General features: G+C 34.1%; 1 protein-coding gene across 1 annotated transcript; it reads right to left on the reverse strand.

The window, feature by feature from the left end:
* Positions 1-7,689: 7,689 nt before the first annotated feature.
* Positions 7,690-8,146, reverse strand: LOC148239982 (uncharacterized). The gene is made up of 2 exons (XM_088212061.1): positions 8,131-8,146; positions 7,690-8,027 (listed from the first exon to the last, which is right to left on the reverse strand). Exons 1-2 carry the CDS (start codon positions 8,144-8,146, stop codon positions 7,690-7,692), a joined length of 354 nt encoding a protein of 117 aa, XP_088068187.1.
* Between the last annotated feature and the right edge of the window lie 10,400 nt (positions 8,147-18,546).

The following is an 18,546-nucleotide window of genomic DNA, read 5'->3' on the forward strand; positions in this document are numbered from 1 at the left end:
ATCATATACAATTACATACACACACATATGATAAGTTCGCATAACTCGCGTCAGAAAACTTAAATAGTTTGCAAAGTCTGTAAATAATTCATTTTAACAGAAAATAAAGTTTCATAAAAACATGGGGGGCCTCTGAATGAGACTAACCCAATCCCTTACTTACAGTTGAATAGGAAAGTGTTGGAATCCTTATTGGTTCGAGTCTACCGTTTTCTCTAAATTAAGCATTCTTTAGATGATTCCTTTGTTTACAACTAGAAACACGTGTGTTAAATGACAAACACTTGCGAAAATAATTAGGATATAAAAGTGGATCAAGTTATTACTGTAGACACATGATCCCATGCACTTGGATTGCCACGCGCCAACACACTTATGGTTCACCACGCACCACCGCAAGACTGTCATCGGACCACCCTGCACCATTATCAGAACCATCCTTCGCTACTGCGACTCGATTAATAACCACCATAGAATGCCTCATGCATTTAGACCTAGTACAGGTATGGTGGAATCACACCGCAAAACACCATAGACCCACAGAATTGCACGATCGGCCACTACGCGCAAGTCTTCTTCTCCAGATAGATCTGCTGTGGGTCTCCTTCTTTCTTGGCCACGCGCCACGTCCCTTCATTTTTTTATTTTTTCTTTTTGTATTCATGCGACCGTCGGTGACACAGATCCAATCGTTGCATGCACCGACCCACCCTATCTCTCTCTCTCTCTCTCTCTCCCTGAGTTGTTTTCCCTCTCTTCGTGATCTACTCTCTCTCTCTACTCTTTTGGCTTTGTCTCTCTCTCCTTTCTGATTTTTTTCTTCTTCCCTTTAATAAGTGGGAACAAGAAGGCTCCTTCACCCCTCGCCTCCTCTTTCTCCAATGAGATTCATAGGAGTATACACCTCTTCTTCTTCTTCTTTTTGTAAAGGCATGTTCACCTCTACAACTCCCCCTTTCTTATTTTTTCTTTCTTTTTCTATCACCAAAATGCATCATTTTGATGCTCTCAAAACGATTTCATTTTCAACTCCTTCTCTTTTTCTTTTCTTCATATCAAAATAGCATTATTTTTGGGGTTTCCTAAAACGATCTCATTTTGGCTTTTCCTGCTTCTAAGAAGTAGATGGGTTGGATTCTATTTTTCTCAGGCCGGGATGTTGCAATCTCTCCCTCTTTAAAATAAATTTGGTCCTCCAAATTTATAGTAACCAGATGGTTTGAAGACATCCTTACTCATTTTCAAGTTTCCTCTTTAACCTAATGGTTTTGTTATAATGTTTTTATTGGTGGGATCTCTTTAGTTCGTATTCAATTATTTTCTAACTCCTATAAATAAGGTACAGTTGCTAAGAGCTTGTCTTATGAATTCAAAGTTTTTTTTTTTGGACATTTACTCTAGCTAAAAAGAATGTCATCTAGGGCTTCAGTGATCTTCGAAGTTCACTAACGTTCCCCAATTTCACATGTCTGAATTAAATTATTGTTTTACAACTTTTAAGAACTTAATATGTGATTACTTGGAATATACCACATATAGGATTTAAGAAAATGTATTAACATTGAAACATTCGTGTCATTCCTAAGAACTTGGTATTTCATAACTTTCAAATCCTAGCTTGTGAATTTTGTAAGGTGTTATGGTTTTCAAGACTTTTTCTCTTTTATTCCGATGACTTGATATCTATATGAATTATCCCTTAACTACATCATATTGTTCTTCTAAATCAATCAACCAATCAATCAAAGACTGATTGATTCCTAATGTACCTCAATACTTGATCAACTTATTCCTAAGCTCCTTTATAATATACATAATGAGTTATGGAATAGATGGCTATTGTTAACAATCATTAGGAATTCATCTGGTAGAAGGTTCATTTGTTATCTGATTTCCAAAAATTGCCTGTGGAAATTTTGAAAATATTTTAGTACCGAAACTTCTTCCTCTTTACTCAATGCGTCTTGTGCTTAACTAAGTTACTCTAAGTTGAGTCAAATTGTACTTCTACCACATCAAGGTTTGAATGATTCCTAAGGCACCTCAGTACTTGATCGGATTTTTCTTAAAGTCCTTTTAAGTAAGCGATTATAAAGCTCCTACTTCTTACTGAAAATTATTAAGAGTCTTTGATAGAGGGATCATATAATGGCCTAGCTAAAATAGATTATATTATGTACCTATTCCATTCCTTTTATGGTTAAGTACTCCATCTTTTGCTTCCTAATGTTGCAAGTGATTATTCTTAGATATGACACTAAGATATGACTCGTGTGTTTATTGTATTCTCATTAAGTCTTTGTTGACTTGAAAAACATTTCTTTATGTGTTTAAATTTTAATTTGAGAGTGCCTACTTTGAAGATCCATCTTGATATATTTGTATAATGTATAAATTTTATATTCTAATTTAAGAATAAGCATATAATATGCGAGGTTTATTCACACTAATGGTTTTATTATTAGAACATATCATCACAACTAATGGCTAATGAAGGTTTGGTTGGGTTAATTCTTGTCATCTTCACTGAGCATACCTCTATCAATGGTTGAGAAAATTTAAGACTTTTTCTAGATGAGAGAGTGGGGAGATCAGATGCTCTCGTATTGGAGCCAATCTATAGTAATAGTAGGGTTGATCATAAGGTTTCAATTATGCCTAGTTCACTTATAGTGATTCTTAGATGGTTTAGAGAGAAATCTTTCATGTGTAGTGGTTTGTGGATCCATACCACACTTCTGCTAAGCCACTCTGAATAATGTTTACTTTGAAAGTTTATCTGGGTGTATTGCATCATTTTTGCATTACCTTTTGGCATAAAGGAATTACATTCTGAGCTATTATTATATTATTAATGGTTTGTGATTAAAACATGTTCTTAGGATATCCTCTTCTCCCATGAAAATTTAATTTAGGAGGGATAAGAACTTTCACAAAGAAGAGTTCTAATTAGGTGTACTCTCATCATCTAATACATAAGTTTTTTGTCCATCAAACATATGATGATTTAATGTTTAAGAGTTTTTGAAGTAGCATTAAAACTCCTATATGACATCTCACTAAGAATTTGGAATGGTTAGGGTATTCGTTCTTCCTAAAGAATATTCACAAGAAATTCTATATTTTATAAAAGTACCAAATAACTATTTGGTCTCCCAAAATGCTTGCTTTTGAGTCTACTTGTTTTAATATTTCTTTCCTTCTTGGTCTCTAGCGAATTTAAGAAAGGCCCTTCCATCTCATAAGGAATCAATTGGAGGTAAATTACTAACTGACCAAAATATCCCCAATAGTGGTTATTGCTGAAGATAGCAATATTGAAGCATTAATAACCTAAGTATTTGCAAAAACACAAGTAGGGAAAATAGGAGGCTAAAAGCTTTCTCAATTTGGGAGAATATCCTCTATGATGGAAACTCGAATAATATACATGTGATAAGTAAACCAAGTAAATAGGTTGCGTCAAAACTCTCTAAAATGAAAGAATGGTCCACACCTCTAAACTCTCTATTATGTCAAGATTTTGATGTAGACCATGACATTATCAGCAATAACAAACTCCTTGGTCATTTATTTCACAACATAACAAATTTATAACTTGTATTACTAATTACAATCTTACATTTAATATCCCTATGCAAATCAGGAATTGATTGGGTGATTGGATATGGTTGGTTATGAAGGATAAGAATCATTATAAATGACTATAAAGAAAAATAGGTGTATCAGTAAACATTAATGAAAAAACCTTGAAAGACATGATTCAACAATGGACTAGATAGCATAACTATCATAAGCAAAAGAAATGGTAGCAAATGCTTAAGCCCAAATGTCTTCTATTGGTTCGAAAGTGCATATAAACAAGTCCTCAAACTATAACTTGAACTACCTTTTGGAACACATTGTCACATTGTTAAAAAGAAACGATTGGGAATATATTAACATTGTCCAAGAACTGGACACTTCCTAAGGTGAAGGTAGTTGGCCTCAACAATGAGAGAAGGTTCTTATTCCTTCAAACTCTTAGAATATTATAGTAATTATCTGATTACATAAGAGGACTCTTCCAAGACCCACTTACTTGGGGGTTTTATTCCACTTAGGAGAATTTTCTCTCACCAAAGGTTGTTCTTCCATTTGAGGAATTTTCTTCTCACTTTGGGGAATCTTCCTCTTTTAAAATTCATTTCCCAACCCGAGGGAAATTAATTGTCTTTCCCAAAAATTTATTCACTTGCTCCTAGTAGGTAATCTCTTCGGTAGTATTTAAGCTCTCTATGGTTTCCTATAATATGATAGATCAAGGTTGTTGCTTATCTTCCATCTCCAGTTGGCTTCGGATTGAAGCTCTAATTCTTTGGTCTCTAGATTTATTACATTCCAACCCTTGTCCGTCTTAATCATTCTCCTTGGGCATTCTTGTATTATTCATGAAAAAGAAGGATGGCTCCCTCAGATTATGTGTGGACTACTGAGAACTCAACCAAGTAATAGTAAAGAGCAAGTACTAGTTACCTTGAATCGACGACCTTTTCGACCAATTGTAAGGAGCCACAATCTTCTCTAAGATCAACCTCATATTAGGATATTACTAGCTGAGAGTCGAAAAAGAAGATATTTTGAAGACTACCTTTCAGTGTAGATATGACTTATACGAGTTCAGAGTGATGTCGTTCATGGCCTAAGAAAGAAGAAATCAAGGAAACAAACGAGAAGAATGAAAAGTCCGCACTACTTGACACAAAAGGTATGACACCTAACTCATCTCAAAAGCATAGTATAATTAAATATTTAGGTGTCTCAGAACCAAATATATCTCTTCTCAATGCCCAAATAAGAAGATCATGCTATTGAGAGTAATGGTGAAATTGATAGTGCTAGTAATTGCGAGAGCGAAGATAATGATAGCATGCCACCACTGGAGGATGTTGAGCAAAGTGTTGAATATCCAACTCAGGGGGAAGCTTTGGTTATCTAGAGAGTTCTAAATGTCCAAGTCAAGTCGGAAGAAAGTAATCAGAGAAAGAATAACTTTCACATTCGTTGCCTTATAAATGGGAAGGTATGTAGTCTCATTATAGATGGGGTTAGTTGCACCGACATTGCTAGTACTATTCTAGTTGATAAACTTAGGTTGACATGCATGCGCCATCCTCACCCTTATAAGTTTCAGTGATTGACTGATTGTGGAGAGATAAATTTGACAAGAAAGTATTCGTTTCCTTCTCTCTTGGGCAATACAATGATAAAATACATTGTGATGATGTGTCCATGCATGCTAGTCACATACTACTTAGAAGACCCTGGTAGTATGATAAGTGTGCAATTTATGATGGCTATAGGAATCGTTATTCCTTTAGCATGACTGATCAAAATTTTACACTTGTATCGCTATCACCTGAGGAGGTATTTAAAGATTAGCAACAACTCAAAAACTCTATAAAATCCAGAGGAAATAAAGGATTGAGGAACATGAAAAGAGAATGTTACTATATGGAACAAAAGCTAAGTAGAACATCTTTCAAGAAAAGGGGGAGGGGATGATGTGAGCATGGACATGGACTAGAAAGAGAAGGCCCAATCCAAAGAAAGAGGGACAAATAGGCCAAAATGGAGATTTCTGTATGTTTCCCTATTAATTTGACCACAATCTCTTTTAATTAAAGGGAAATATTAAATCTATCTTAGTTAGGAATTAGCTTCTAATTTTTAATTTATTTTCATGTCTCTCCTCTTAATTTGGTCACAATTTCTTTTAATTAAAAGGGAAGACTAAATCTATCCTACTTAGGAAATTAGTCTTTAATTTTTAATTTTTAATTTATTTCCTATGCAATTGTAAATTAAATTAAGAGATTTTATTTTCTTTTTTTTTTTACTTGGCTTAACCCATAAATAGGACACCAAGTTTTCATTGTAAGATATTTAGAAATTATTTTAATAATATTAAGAGTATTTCTTTTCAAGAGAGATTCTTCTACCATATTGTTGAATAAGGAGTGGATCTACTTATCAAGGTACGACCTTGTGGCATTTTTTCATTCTATTTCTTTCATTTTCAATGACCTTATTTCCTGCCATTCTTGATAGTGAGTTAACTAGGAAGGGTTTCTATAGGATCAATTCCTTTGATATATTTAATCAGCTTAGTTTGAAACCCCTGGTCGAGCTTCTTTCTTCTACTTCTTCTATTGATTCCCCAGTTTTGGTTGATTCTCTGGTATCTGGTCTTGCAGCTGATCTTGCAGCTCTTTTCTTTTCCACTCAGAAGCCAGTATTCAATTAGCTTAGCTGGGGAGAAAAGAATGGAAATAAAGAAAAAGGTAGGATGCTAACCTTGCTTTCAATAATGGTAAGAATGGCAGTGTGTCCTTCTAGCAATGTGCCCCTTCCTTGTTTTGTTGGGTTACACCCCTTCCTTTGTCAACACACCTATAGAATAGGGTAAGGAAGGAATGAACCTTTGGGTGAGTTCTCCCTAAACTATTTATTAGTATAGCCAGCTCCCATACTCTCTTGCAACCGGAAGTCGAAAGAGAATCGCAACATCAGCTCTTTGAATGAAACTCTACAATTGTTTTGCTTAATCGAGTTCTCCTACAAGACTGTGATGAAAGAGGTTTGATCTTGGGTTCCGCATCAGTTTTCCTACACCTTTTCTCATTTTTCTCCTCTCCTCTATCTAGATCACTCTTTCTCTCTCTAAGCTTTGGAGGATGGAAATGATGACGAAATGATGAAGGGATGGTCCCCATTTATAGAAAATGGGGACCGTTGGATTTCTGCCAAGTGGTAAAATCTTGTGAGGAGAGAGAAAATCAATGAGAAAGGAGTGATGTGACGACTGATGGATGTGATCGACAAACAGATGATGCAATGTGACTATGACACAAAAAAAGGAGGGACACCACCCAAACGAGATACGTTGCTTAAGCTATGGCGGTACATCGCCTAAGACGGTGGCGTGTGCCACCCAAAGGGGCCTGCGGCGGTTACAGCACGATGCCCCAGTCGACTGGGCTGCAGGCCAAGCCTGCAGTCGCACCAGCCTAGCTTGCCGTGCGTAGGACCTACAGTGAGCAAAGCGCTATGTGCAAGCCTACATTGCGCAGGCCCATGCACGCAGGCCTATTGCACGACGGTGCGCGCACAGGCCTACTGCAAGACGGTGCGAGCACAGGGCACACGACGCCTCGCCTGTCTGTGCATAATGGGACGTGCGCGCAGGCTGGCCTCGCACCCCATGTGGACGAGACGTGCATACAGTGCACACATCTAGTGCTGGCTACACGCGCGTCATGTGATACCTGCGCGGACGGGTCCATTCCTGTAGGCATTTTCCAATGGGATTTCTGTCTTTTCATAGTCTTTTTCTCTTGAAAATTTATTTTTAAATAAAAATAACAAATAAATTTTAAGAATAAATTAAAAATACAAATTTAATTTACAAAATATGATATTTAATTAAAATTAAAAAGTACAAAATAATTTAAAGAGTTTAAACAACCTTAGGACCCCAATAAATAGGGGTTCACAATTACAATTTAAGTGTGAAGGTTTGCTGAGTGTTGCATTCCCCCCACCTTAGAAAATTTGGTCTCTCAAAATTTTCATGAATAAGTCTGAAAACTTCTCTCTCATCTTACTCTCTAACTCCTATGTCGCCTCTTCTGGAGTGTGGTGATGCCTCTACACTTTCACCATGGGGATCCTCTTGTTGCGTAAAACCTTTTTGGTCCAATCAAGGATTTTCGTGGGGAGTTCCTCATACATTATATCAGCTTGCACTTGCGTCTCTTCGTGAGGAATGATATGAGAATGGTTAGGATGGTACCTTTTAAGCATGGGAAATGAAAACATCATGTAGACCCATAAACTCTCAGGGCAGAGCAAAGTGATACACCACAGGTCCAACATGTTCCACGATCCAAAAAGGTCCCACATAATGGGACTCAACTTTCCTCTTTTCTCGAACCGCATTTTTCCCTGGTAGGGGGAAATCTTGAGGAAGACTTGGTCACCAACGGCTAACAAATACAGAAACAGAATAATAAGTACATGATAAAATTTATGTAGCGGAATAAATTAACACAAATTCCTTACAAATATATATGAGTTCCAATTACATACATATAACCGATGCCATAAGTGGCTACAAAATACAAAAGAATGCCACTTTTTCACCATGTTATTGGATTCGTCTGAGTACGAGAACAATCATGCACTCAAGTTTTGTGGATCCACAGGATCCTCATAGACTTTAATGGGTAGGTCAACTTGCAATTCCTCAGTTTCTTCCTCATCTTTGGGGGGAGGTATTGAAAGAGTGAGTTTTATATGCTCAGTAAGGAAAATAGTATTTAAATAACATTGTAAGATTTTAAAGGTGAATTATTCTAACATAAATACATACTATTTGGCTACTTCGTAGACCTATGTTACATTATGAACATAATTTATTTATTAGGAAAATAGTACATTAATATAATCAGACAAACATACATTATGCCATATAATAGAAAAAAACAAATAAATCATGAAATGCTTAGATTTTCATGTCATGCTTCATAAAGTCATTACAACTTCCAGATTTCCAACTATCCATGTGGAATGATCAGATCATATATAGATAATGGCAATTTGCTCAAGCATAATTCCGACTTGCCAAACTAAAATGGTATGATCTACAACCATGGTCGTACCAACCATAGTGGTCCTATTAGATATCTACAATCATGATAATACTTAGTCAAAGGTGACCCCTAACAGATATTCGCATTACTACTCTCTTCATAGGGTACGCTGTCATCCACAAAGAACTGTCCTCTTACATCTTTCCAGACCAGATAGAGAAGGGAAAAACAGATATCCCGGATGGGGTAAGGAGAACAAATACCCCTCAGAGAAAAAAAATCTAATGAGACACTTGATGCATTATGCATGTCAATATAAATACATACTTCGGACCATGCATATTTCATTCCACTTTTTTTTTTATTCTTTTTAGGTAACAAAACCGATTTCATATTATTTTTATTATATGCAAATCATCAAATATCTATAAATCACATAGCATGCTTGAAAACAATAACAGTTCATCTTATTAGATCTACAAATGCAAAAGCATGCAAAACAAGCAAAATCACAATTATCATATTAAATGATTTTTTTTATATCTAAAAATACTTCTTAAGACGTCGAAATAAATACTAAATTCCTTACTAAAATTTTGATATTTTCTCATTCACTATTTTTCTTTTCTCTATCTTTCTCTCTCTAGATCACTCTCTCTCTCTTTCTCTCTCTCTAATTCTTAAAAAATGGAAGAATGGAAGTGTGGGCAAGAATGGGAAGGGAATACCTATTTATAGGAATTAAGAAACGTCAGATTCGCGCTAAGTGGCAAAATTCGGTGAAGAAAGAGGAAAAAGATGCTCAATATGAAAAATAAGGGAGGAAAGTCTCCTTCGCTGGCAGTGACGACGCTCGCCCGAGACAACGGTAGTGCATTACCCAAGGCGGCAATGGCCCACCCAGTGCACTGCAAACTAGCCTACAGGCACACAAGCATCTTGTCGCGCGTGTAGGGGCTAGCCTGCTGGAGCGCCGGGCCTAGGCTCACTGGGCGCATGTGCGCAAGTATACTATGTGTAGGCCCCAGGCGCACAAGGGCCTCTCTGTGTAGGCCTACTGTGCGGACGACCTACTTGCGCACAACAAGACGCGCGTAGGGTCTAACCCTGCACCGAGCATGTGCACGCGTGCATAACATGCAAGCATCCCACGCAGGTAGCTCTTCTTCCCTGAGGGATTTTTCTCGTTTTGCCTTTTTTCAAAATTTCATATTTTTTTTGTACTGAAATAAAATTATTGTAATTAAATTAAAATTAAATATAAATAATTAAAATTAAATAAAATTAAAATAATTAAAAATTAGCAAAATTTGTGAATTACGATAAATAATATTCGGAGTAAATTAAATAAGTTCAATGCGGCCTAAAGGCACTAATAAATAGGATTTTCTAAATTAATTAAGTACAACGATGGGCGGTGTGTTATAGGGCAGATGCAACATGTGGACAAGCATGCACACAGTCCCCCTCGTGTGTGCACAGGCATGCAGGTGCACGAATTTGGGAGCTATCTCTCTTGAGTACGTGGGATTTTCCACCGTTTCTATTGTTTTTTCCTCATAAAAATTGAAAATAACTTTTTCAATAACAAAATTCAACAACTCAAAAATAACTAAAAATAATTAAAATAAATAAAATAAAATACTGATTTAAATACACGCAAGGACATAAATTCCAACATCGATAAAAATTAATTGTAAAAGGCCATAAGGCCTAGAAATCCCAGAGTTTAAATACCACATTCAAGTAAAAAGGTTTCAGGGTGTTACAAGATACACATCTACATACATATATAGATATGTATGGAGAGAGAAGGAATGGTCATGAAGAAAAATAGATAAAGGATGAAATAAAACATGAGTTGGTTGGTATTGGCCAAACTGTAACCATGTTGTGTGAGTGAGAGGAAGTGACTGAGTGAGATGGCCCAAGGGAGAAGAAAATTATGATTTTTGCATGCTCAAGTGATGTGAGGAAGGAAAGGGAAAAGAATTTATTTAATGGGAGAATCAGGCAAGAGGGAAGACTTTGTCCTAAACCATGTGATATCTTAAAGGAAGAGAAAATCCAATCTCATTCCTTAAAGAACAAATCCCACGATTTAGTAAAGATATGGATGGCCCCTTTGCTTTTTTAATGGCCAACCATAATTTACCATATTTACTTCCCTCGATTCCTCCAAAATTAATTAAAATATTCGCATTTTAAGAGATAAGATCTTATCCCACATATTCTATTCAAAGTCTTCTTAATTTTCATTATTTGCTCATTGAAAGTGAGATTTAATTTCCTTGAAATTTCTTACCATTAATTTAAGAGATTTATTTCTTTGTAATGCACATGACATACTTTATAAATAAGTCTTCAATTCACAACTGTAACCATTCAAGTTTGAAAATAATAAAACTATGAAATTTTAGTTTTAACTAGTTAAGTTTTATCAACCTTCTTGTTGAGTGAAAATTGATTTAACTTATGAAGGTAAGTCTTTGTGGTATTTTATCAATTTTCTTTCAAATTTATTTCTAACTTATCAAGTTCATACTCGTGGCATTTTTAATCAATTCAAACTATCCCAATTACCTTGGTTGATATTCACATGTTGAATATAGATCAAGTAGGGAGGGTTTGTTGAGGATTTTATGATTTTGAATACTGATGTTATATGCGGGGTTCTTAATCACGTTAGTTGATCCCAGGTTCCATATCATTTGGTATAAGAGTTTACACTCGAGATAAATCTTACTATCTTGCATCTCTTATCCTTATATATTTTTTTTATTCTTTATATGTTTTTTTTAAAAAAACCTTGCATCTTTTCTTATGCATAAAAAACAAACAAAAAAATATCATATTCATATTATTTTTCTTAAACTCTAAGTTTCTTTTTCTTTCGTTGTGCATTTGTTCCATTATATCTCTAAGTAATTAATTATACCCTAATAACTTAACATCATATATAAAACAATCACTATCTTCATTCGTGTGTTTGAACTGTTACTTTTAGAATTATTTTACCACTTTCTTTCTGTAGGATTCCTTGAAGTGTCGTAAACAAAACTTGATTCAATGAAATTCAATTCTCATGTTCAACTTTAAGGAAGAAGGTTGAGTAAAATACAAGGAGTGAAATATGTGAGAGACTGTTATTTTTTTCTTAACCATTCCTCGTAGATTTTCATAATGACCTCGTACAACATTTTAGCCGTTGACATTTTCTTAAAAAAAGTAGAATTAGAGAAACTCCAACATAAGAAGTGTCCGATTCAAGGATGAATCATTTTTTAGAAGGGAGAGGATGATGTGAACAAAGAAAGGAAAAACAATTTATCTAAAGGGAGAATAAACCAAGAGGAAAGACTTCTTCCTAAACCATGTGATATCTTAAAGGAAGAGAAAATTCAATCTCATTCCTTAAAGAACTAATCCCATAATTTAGGAAAGATATGGATGGCCTCTTTGCTCTTTTAATGGCCAGCCACAATTTACCATATTATTTTCCCCAATTCTGCCACAATTAATTAAAATATTTATATTAGAAGAGATAAGATCCTATCTAGCATATTGTAACACCCCGAAAATATGTGTGTTGAATTGTATTGTAAAACTTCTAATTATTCAAGCCCAAAAGCCATTTGAACTCTTTAAATTTCATGCTTTGATTTCTGAATAAAATTGTTTAAAATTTATTTACAAATTTTATGAAACTAATTTATTTGTTGTTTATTTAATTAAATAATTTTTAAAAAATAATTTTGTAGTTTGTTAAATTGTTTAAATTTTTTTAAAAAAAATTTAGAAAAATGGAGAAAAAAAGGGCAAAAAATTCTTGCAAAAAAGCTCGTTGGAAGGCCTCCTCGTCCCCGCAGACCCAACGCATCGTACATGCACGGCTAGTATGAGACATGCACTTGCGGACACATCCCATTTGCGCAGGGCGAAAGGCATGTGCCTTGCGCGCAGTAGGCTAGGGTTGCACACTTTGCCTCAAATAACAAACATTGCCCCTTGGGCATCATAGCTGCCCCTTAGGGGGTGTGCACTGCCAGTTGGGCTACGTGCCGCCATTGTTTGGGTGGCATGCCTCTGATTTTTGCACTACTGTCACGTCACCATCTTCATATCAGCCATCCATCAGTTGCATTCATCAATTGTTGCAGCGCATCAAGTCACCTTTTTCCTTTCCTCTCTTCTCACAAGATTTTGCCACTTGGTATAAATCTAACAATCTCCATTTTTTATAAATAGGGACCCTTCTTCACCATTTCCTTAACACTCTAGCTTCATTCTTTCATCCACTAAAGAGTTCTAAAAAGAGTGAGAGAGCTAGCTAGAGAGAAGAGGAAGAATTAGAAGAGGGGGTATTATGATCATCCAATAAGAAAGGTTTTAATTTTTTCAAATGAACGATTTGAAGACCTATTGATTCTAACAACTGATTGCAGAGTTGATCGTTCGGACCTTTCAATTCATAGATGTGGATCTCAGACCTATGAATGGGGATATTCTCGAAACTCACAAAGAAAAAAGGAAGTGAGTTAGACAAAAAGAGAAGTAACTTGGACAAAAAAAGAAGTAACTTGGACAAAAAGAAATGAAGTGACTTAGACAAAACTTTTTTGTCAATAATCTCAGACCAATCAATCGAATATTGATTAATACGTAATTGATCGAACACTACTTGAAAACAGCTCTTCTTGGCTCAAGTCCAAGATGGCCCAGCTGCGCTAAGGAAAAGAATAAAAGAAGCATCTAACTCCTTCATGCATGCTCCATTTGGCTCGGGGGGATATAGCTCAGTTGGTAGAGCTCCGCTCTTGCAATTGGGTCGTTGCGATTACGGGTTAGGTGTCTAATTGGACATTGAACCCATTTCATATGATGGGAGTTGTCGGTGTATTGGGCACTGCTCTGTTATGCCCTATTCATGTGATAAATGTTAACGCATGATATTGTATGATTACGAGATGAAGTAACGAAGCATGATGAGTTGTTTTAAGCATGAGAAATAATTATCAATATTGCATGCATGTTCACAAATGATATGTTTCATTAGGCTTTTTATCTCTGAGGGGTTTCTGTTTCTCCCCCATCTAGTCTGAAAAGATGTGAGACGATCGCTCCCTATGAATAACAGTGTATCTTTTGACGAGAGTGGTGATGCGATATAATTATAGGGGTCACCTTATATAAAGTATGGTCGTGACCATAGTTTACATGTAGGACTACTATGGTTGGTATGGTCATGGTCATAAATCGTGTCATGGTTTGGTAAACCATAAATATCTTGTTGGTTTAGTAAGTCACAAATTAGTAATATAATATGAAATGAATTGATCATTCTATATGGGTAGTTGAGAATCTGTATTGCCCTTAGTAGATAGAAGTTAGAATGATTTTGCGCAAAGAATGAAATAAAATAAAAGCATGTCATGATTTGTTTGATTTTTTCTATTTTTAGCAAGATTGATTTGATTGACATGATATGATTTTGACATGACTTGACATGATTGATTTGATGTTTTCTTTAATAAAGTAAATTATTTTCATAATTATTAAAATGAACCACTGACATAATTCCCAATAATAAGTAATTATGGAACTTATTCAAGTTTAAATTATTTTTAAAATCTTAGTGATGTTATTTAAATATTACTTTTTTTACTGAGTATGTAGAACTCACCCATTTCCATATCTCCTCATATGAGGACGATAGTGAGAAACTTATCATTGATCTATCCCTTGAAGCCTTTGAAGATCCCGTAAACTCATGAATCGTTATGAGTGCATATTTTGTCTCACACTCTAATGAGTCCATCTTTTGTAGAGATTTGTAATTAATTTTGTTTTCACCTCAGTACTGTAAGAATGGAGACTCTATTATTTTGTAAGGGATTGTAATATTTTATTCCACTTGATACATTAATCTTATATGCACTTGTATCTAGCACCCTTATACTTTATTTAGTATTTTGATATGTCACACATTCTATTCAAAGTCTTCTTAGTTTTCATTATTTTCTCATTGAAGGTAAGATTTAATTCCCTTGTAATTTTCTACCATTAATTTAAGAGATTTATTTTCTTATAATGTACATGGCCTACTCTATAAATAGGTCTTCAATTCATAATTGCATTCATTCAAGTTTGAGAATAATAAAACTATGAAGTTTTAGTTTTCAACTAGTTAGGTTTTATCAACCTTCTTTTTGAGTGAAAATTAATTTAACTTATCAAGGTAAGTCCTTATCGCGTTTTATCAATTTTCTTTTGAATTGATTTCTAATTTATCAGTTTCATACTTGTATTTTTAATCAATTCAAACTATCCCAATTATCTTGGCTGACATTCACATGCTAAATATAGCTCAAATAGGAAGGATTTGTTGAGGGTTTTATGATTATGAATACTGATGTTACATGCGAGGTTTTTGATCACGTTAATTGATCTTGGGTTCTGTAACCCCAAGTGTCTACCCCATGTCTTATAATAACCCAAAAGAATTGGACGGCTAGAAATGGATCTTGAGATCCAACGGTCCCAATACCCGATATAAATTCCTCTTTTTTTGACTCCTTCAAATAGAAGAAAACCTAAGGGGAATTGAAAGTGGCATGAAAGAGAGATTGACACGAGGAGAGTGAAGGAAGGCCACTCGAGGGAAGAGGGGAGATTGAGGGAACAAAGAGTGAGAGAAGGATAAAGGAAACGAGAGAGAGAGTTGCAAGTAAGGGAGATCGACATGCAAGAAGAGCTAAAAGAGAAGAATAGGAGACGAAGAGATTTGGTTGAGAAAAAAAGATATATTCTCTACTGACGAAGCACCAACATAAAAAAAAGGGAAGACCTTGATTTTGAGCACCCCTTTATGTCTCGGGAGATGAAACCTAATAAAATTTCCTCTTCTAAAAGGTAACCCCTTCATTGAACTCGATTCATTCAAGCTTCCATAAATCTTTAAATAGGCATGCTTGGTTTTCACAGAAGACGTAAAGAGGCGATCAAATTGATGTGAACTTGAGGAGTCTCCACAGTGGGTAAGAGTAGTTTATACTCTAAATCTCTATATCTAAGCTAATATAATTGATTTGATTCATTGCTTGTTATAGGATTGTAATATTTGTTGGATTGGTGTGAATAGTATTGATGGATTATGTGATGAATGAGTGAAGTATGAAATGATTGTTTGGCGATAAAGATGTCAGTTGGGATTAATCTTGAAATGCAAATAGGGTTTTCAGTGAGGAAGGAGCAGGACTGGTCGGACTTGTCGGTCTTTGGGTTGGGCTTAAATCCTAAGTGGGCCAAGCCACTCCCATAGGCTAAGATGTAAATTGAGTAAAAAAAAGATGGTTTAGTAAAATAGGTTTAAAGACAAAAGATAAATATTGGGCCAAAATGTAATGGGCTTTGGTCTAAGTAAGGAGATTTAGTAAAAATGAAGAAAGAAAGAAGGGAAATCTTAGTAAGGTGGGTCGATCCCATAAGAAAGGTTAGAAAACTTTGATGGGCAAAAGAAAAGAAAAGGAAATAAGATAAATGAAGGTGAATATATAAAATAAGATGAAAGAAAAATATATAATAAAATAAAAAGAGTTAAAAATAAAAAATATAGGTGGGTTAAGCCCTACTGGGCCTCCGACCCATTAACAAAAAAAAGAGCAACAAATTCCTTATAGATAGGTTGCAATGGGAAAATATCAAATTCGGCTAAATGGGAAATATTTTATTGGGCCTCTAATCCAAGAACAACTAGAATAGAATACCCACTCACTGGATAATTAATGGTCTAAAGAAATAAAGGCTAGGATTAAAGGCTAATAGCCCAAAAAATTAATTAGCTAACTAAAGAAAAATTGTATTGAGTGAATAATTAAATGTATGTATGATAATGATATTAATGGTAAATAATATATGTAATACATCAAAAATAGAAATTATTGGAATGCATAAAAAATAGAGTGATTTCAAAACTAGAATAACATACTTATGTAAATATAGGAAGGGTGCGAACAATTAAATAGAAATCCTTATTATAGTGAATTACCAAAATTGTTGGTAGATTATGAATTAGTATAATGATTGGAAATATGTACTTTGTGAATTGGAGACTTTTGGAGATAAACATGAGAATAATCTTTTAGTTGATCTTTGAATTAAGATAAATTGGGGGTTAAATTCGATGAATTGTGAATTAATAAAATTAGACTTTTGAAAAGAAGAGAATTGGATTCACACGAAGGTAAAATTAAGGTAATTAAGTAGAAATGTAAAAATATAATATGAAGTAAATTATAATAGAGAATACTCCTGTAGTAAGATTTTATTATCAGAAAGATGTTAATAGACATGCAGTCTAGGATCGGTTAGAAAAAAGATTATGAACTCTATATCATGGACTGTTTATTTCTTCGTAACTATGACAGTAACTTTGACTGTGTCCTTAGGAGACGACGTGAATTATAACTATGATTGTAACTATGACTGTGTCCCTAGGGGACGATGTGAATTGTAAATATGATTGTAACTATGATTGTAACTATAATATCCTGATTTTTTTAAGCATTATTTAATTTATTGAAACCAAAAGAATGAATTAAAAATTATGAGATAAATAAAAAAATATAATAATGAATATATTAAAATATATAAAAATAGAAATAAACCTGCTTAGGGTTCCTAGAGAAGGGAGAGATGCTCGAGCAAAGGAGAGAGAGAGAGGTAACCGAGCCATCGCTCAAGAGAGAGAGAGAGAGAGAGAGAGAGAGAGAGAGAGAGGAAGGTTGTCAATCGAAATAAAAAGTAAAGTGAGAAAATAAAAATTAAAGTTAGAGAAAAATCCTAAATTCTCCGATTGAGAGATAAAGTGATCTTTTAAGTTTAAAACGTTTCCGAACCATTCATTGGAATTAAAAGTTAGAAATTTTGAGAAACTTTAGTTAACATATGAGAATAGAAAATGATAGAAAAAAGAAAATATTTTAAATTATTTACACTATAATTTATATAATAAAATATTATTATATAATATATAAGTATATATATTAATTAATGAAATTATAAATATACATATATTATTCTAAATTAATTAAATTTATACTAAGACTATAATATATACTAATAGATATGAGGAGAGAAAAAATAAGACCACATGAACAATTATGCGAATTAATCAATATTATACGTATAAGGTATAAATTAATATTAATTAATAGATTAATGGGAATATTAATTGATGTGAATAACTAATTAACAAAATTAATTAATATTATAATTAATGTATGAATTAGTTAGTTATATATATAAAGCAGAGAAAGAAGTGGCATACACATTTATATAATATATATCTATATAATTCATAGTTATGTAATTTATATATATATATATATAAGTACATGGCCTAAATGGGGATGAGCTTGCTTGAGTACATAATATAAAATTATATATTATTATTATAGATAAATTAGTTTAGATTATATAATATATATATATATGTATTAAGGAATGCATTACCAAAATTAAGGAATAGCATCCGGGGATGAAGTGGGACATGATGTGACACTAAATTAATAATAATTATGTAACATATAAAAATTAATAAAGCAAGTATTATATATTATATAAATTAAGGTTATATAATATATACATATATGTATAGATATCCACGGAGAGAGAAGGAAGGGCCATAAAGAAAAATAGATAAGGATGAAATGCAGCATGAGGTGGCAGGTACATGGCCAAGCCGTGGCCATGTGGTGTTTGTGAGAGGAAGTGGTTGAGTGAGGTGGCGGAAGGGAGAAGAAAATCATATGGTACCAAGTGTCCCCCATGTCTTCATCTCTTTTTACTCTCCTTCCCTATAAATAAGGAAAGGAATTAAGAGGAAAATCATCAGCAAAAAGAAAGAAAAAGG

Source organism: Carica papaya, chromosome 9, assembly GCF_054855325.1.
Source record: "Carica papaya isolate Zhongbai chromosome 9, ASM5485532v1, whole genome shotgun sequence".
Lineage (NCBI taxonomy): Eukaryota > Viridiplantae > Streptophyta > Magnoliopsida > Brassicales > Caricaceae > Carica > Carica papaya.